Genomic DNA, 2,770 nt, shown 5'->3' with positions numbered 1-2,770 from the left:
GCCCAGAGCCTCCAGGCTTGCACCCTCCCCCTGTTTAGGGCCCATTCACATCCCTGTGGGTCTGGCCCAGCTGAACAGATTTCTGTCAGGTTTCTGCCTCCCTTTCCTGAGCGATTCTGCTTGTGTGACCCTTTGTGCCTTTAGGGGATGGCACTGACGGGGTTGGGGGGTTATTTCTCCCCGTACCTGCCTTGCGGTAGCTGCGTGCATGGTTGCCGCCAGCCATTCTTTAGTGTGGAGAGCTGCAGTGGGCTGCTGGCTTCACAGGCATTAACACAGACCTATTTCTCTGTCCTGTCCTTCAAGCAAAACAAAATGGAAGACAGGTTGGACGAAGCCATCCACGTGCTGAGGAATCACGCCGTGGGCCAGACAGCCGCCATGCCGAGCAACCACGGGGACATGCACGGGCTCCTGGGCTCAGCGCCGGCCCACAGTGCCACCGTGGGCAGCCTGGGCCAGGCCTTCCCCACCTCGGTCATGTCCCTGGGGAACAGGCACCCGAGTTTGGTAAGTGTGAAAGCGTCGCGGCAGCTGGCGGGGACGTGCTGGAGACCCACATTGTGGGGTCCCCTGGCATCCAGAGGGACGTTGCCTTTGGTGTGAGAATAGCTCAGTGTGGTCCTGCTTGGGTCAGCTGTTGACAGCTTTGAACGGGTGATGTGCGCAGAAGTGCAGTGGCTTGCCGTCTTCGTGCCGGGGGGGGTTGAATCCACGCTTAGCACAGTGGTGGCTCTTGGACACAAGCCCTGCTCAGTTCGCTCATGCCCCTTCTTGGGGCAGGCAGAGGTGGTGAAAGCTCTTCTTCTTTCCCTGCAACATGGATGGAAATCCCTTAAAACAGCTTCAAGCTGTCCCTGGGGGATGCAGGGAGGAGGAGTAGAGGGATCCGGTGCAGGGCAGGACCACGGGTACAGAGAGCCAGGTATCGCTAGGACTTCTCTGCTCCGAACCATTCGGGCAGGCACCGCGTCCTTCCATGCACGTGGGGAGTGCTGATGTGTGATGGCTCATTCAGGCTCCAAGGAGCGTGACAGGTCCCGGGTGCCCTGAGCACGTGGATGCTGGGGTCCCATGCCGGGTCACCAGGGTCCCCCCTTGTCCAGAGGCTGGTGACCACAGGACCACGTTTTTGGCAGAGCTGGTTATCTGCTGCAGCAAACAGTAACACATCTCCAGTCTCTCTAGAGAAGCAGACGTGCTTCCCTTCCGAGCTCCCCAGACTCCACTACTAAGCGATGAATCATATGTGTGTCCTCTGTTGCAAACTGCTGCCAGTTGCAGAAATGAGGGTGTTTGCAGCGGGGCTGGCTCAGTCCTGCCAGTCTCTGGCCAGCGTAGTGCAGCCTCGGGGGGTGCGGGCTCAGAAAGGCTGCCTGACCCTCGCCCTTTGCGTCCAGGCCCTTCGGAGAGAAGTTCACACTGCTGGGCTGTCCCCTGCTTTGGTGGCACCGGGAAGGTGGCAGAAACGTTGGTGCTTGGTGGAGACAGGACACGTGCAGCCCAGGCAGGGTGTCCTCTCCAGTGTGCCAGCCTTGCATCCAGGCAGAGAGAGGCTTTTCCACGGTCGGGGGAGACAGCACTTACGGGGGCTTTCTGCTTGGTCCAGCTGATGTGCAGGGCATGGAGCTGCTTTCTGCAGTGTGCCCGCCACGGTCCCCGGAGGAGAGCTGGTGCTGGAGCAGGTTGGCTCTTCCCTCCTGCATGCCTGCGCTCTGGGTGGGGGGAGTGTGCGAGGAGGGCACGCGACTGCACCTCAGCCTGGTCTGCAGAGCCCCGCCGCTGTGCTCGGGGTGACTGTGCCCATGTCCACTGGCCGTGACACTTCCCCCCCTCAAGGCTTGCTCTGCTTGTTCTGCTGTAGGTGGGAGGAGGTCACCCCGAAGATGGGTTGTCCAGCAACCCCAGCATGCTCCACAACCATGTCACACTTCCGTCACAGCCCAGCTCACTCCCTGACCTCAACAGGCAGCAAGACACGTACAGTGGTAAGGCAGCTCTGCACGCGTGCACGCTTGAGGCTCGCCTGCCGCGGGGGTGATTCGGGTCACCCGTTAGGTCCAGCCCTGTGCAGCAGCAGCCTGGGGGGGGATGGGTGCTCTTGCAAGGCCGGTGCTTCCTTGCAGCATCCGCAGGGCAGTTTCTACCTTGAGCCTTTTCCAGAGGTTTGACCTGCATGTTCCTGTCCCTCCTGCCAGCTGTGGGTGCACAATGTCCCCGGGCCCTGCTCCGCTGGGGGAGGTTGGGCTCTGACTCTGGAGGGCCTGGGAGATTGGGGGAGAAGAACAGGGAGTGGTGGCAGGGGAGAGCCGGCACCCCTCCAGCTCCTCTTGCTGTGGACCAGCAGTGCAGGACGAGTCGGGGATGCCGGGAGCAGGAGCAGGGCCTGGGGACCCCCCAGCCCTCCGTACGGGTCAGGCCCCTCCAACCTCCATGTGTGGCTCTGCTTCCTCAGCAGGCTTGTCAGGGGGGCTGGGGCGAAGCAGCGTCTCCTCGGGAACCAGCGAAATAAAGAGGGAAGAGAAGGAGGACGAGGAGAACACGTCGGTGGCAGATAACTCAGAAGAGGAGAAGAAGGAGCTGAAACCCTCCCGGAACAGAACAAGGTGCTCTTTGAACAGGTCTCTCCCTTCACTTACTCTGTTACCAGGCTGGGGGCGTTTGGGCTGGGGTACGGCCACGGTGACCCACCGGGCGCTGGGCTCAGCCCGGTGAGGCCGGGGGTCATCCTGCGGGGCAGACGCACCAGACTCTGCACACCATGGGAACC

At 61.6% G+C, this 2,770-nt stretch overlaps 1 protein-coding gene across 1 annotated transcript in view; it reads left to right on the top strand.

Moving 5' to 3' along the window:
• TCF3 (transcription factor 3) overlaps window positions 1-2,621 on the top strand; it is a gene marked incomplete at both ends in the record, with an annotated part of 5,994 nt that extends 3,373 nt beyond the window's left edge. Inside the window, 3 exons of the mRNA XM_009580743.1 lie at window positions 307-510; window positions 1,865-1,988; window positions 2,459-2,621. Of these exons, the coding sequence (XP_009579038.1) occupies window positions 307-510; window positions 1,865-1,988; window positions 2,459-2,621 (491 nt within the window). The remainder of the gene's footprint in view (window positions 1-306; window positions 511-1,864; window positions 1,989-2,458) is intronic.
• Between the last annotated feature and the right edge of the window lie 149 nt (window positions 2,622-2,770).

Source organism: Fulmarus glacialis, unplaced genomic scaffold (genome assembly GCF_000690835.1).
Source record: "Fulmarus glacialis isolate BGI_N327 unplaced genomic scaffold, ASM69083v1 scaffold25256, whole genome shotgun sequence".
Lineage (NCBI taxonomy): Eukaryota > Metazoa > Chordata > Aves > Procellariiformes > Procellariidae > Fulmarus > Fulmarus glacialis.
Note: the sequence above shows the minus strand (reverse complement) of the source record. Positions and strands in the feature narration are given on the sequence as shown.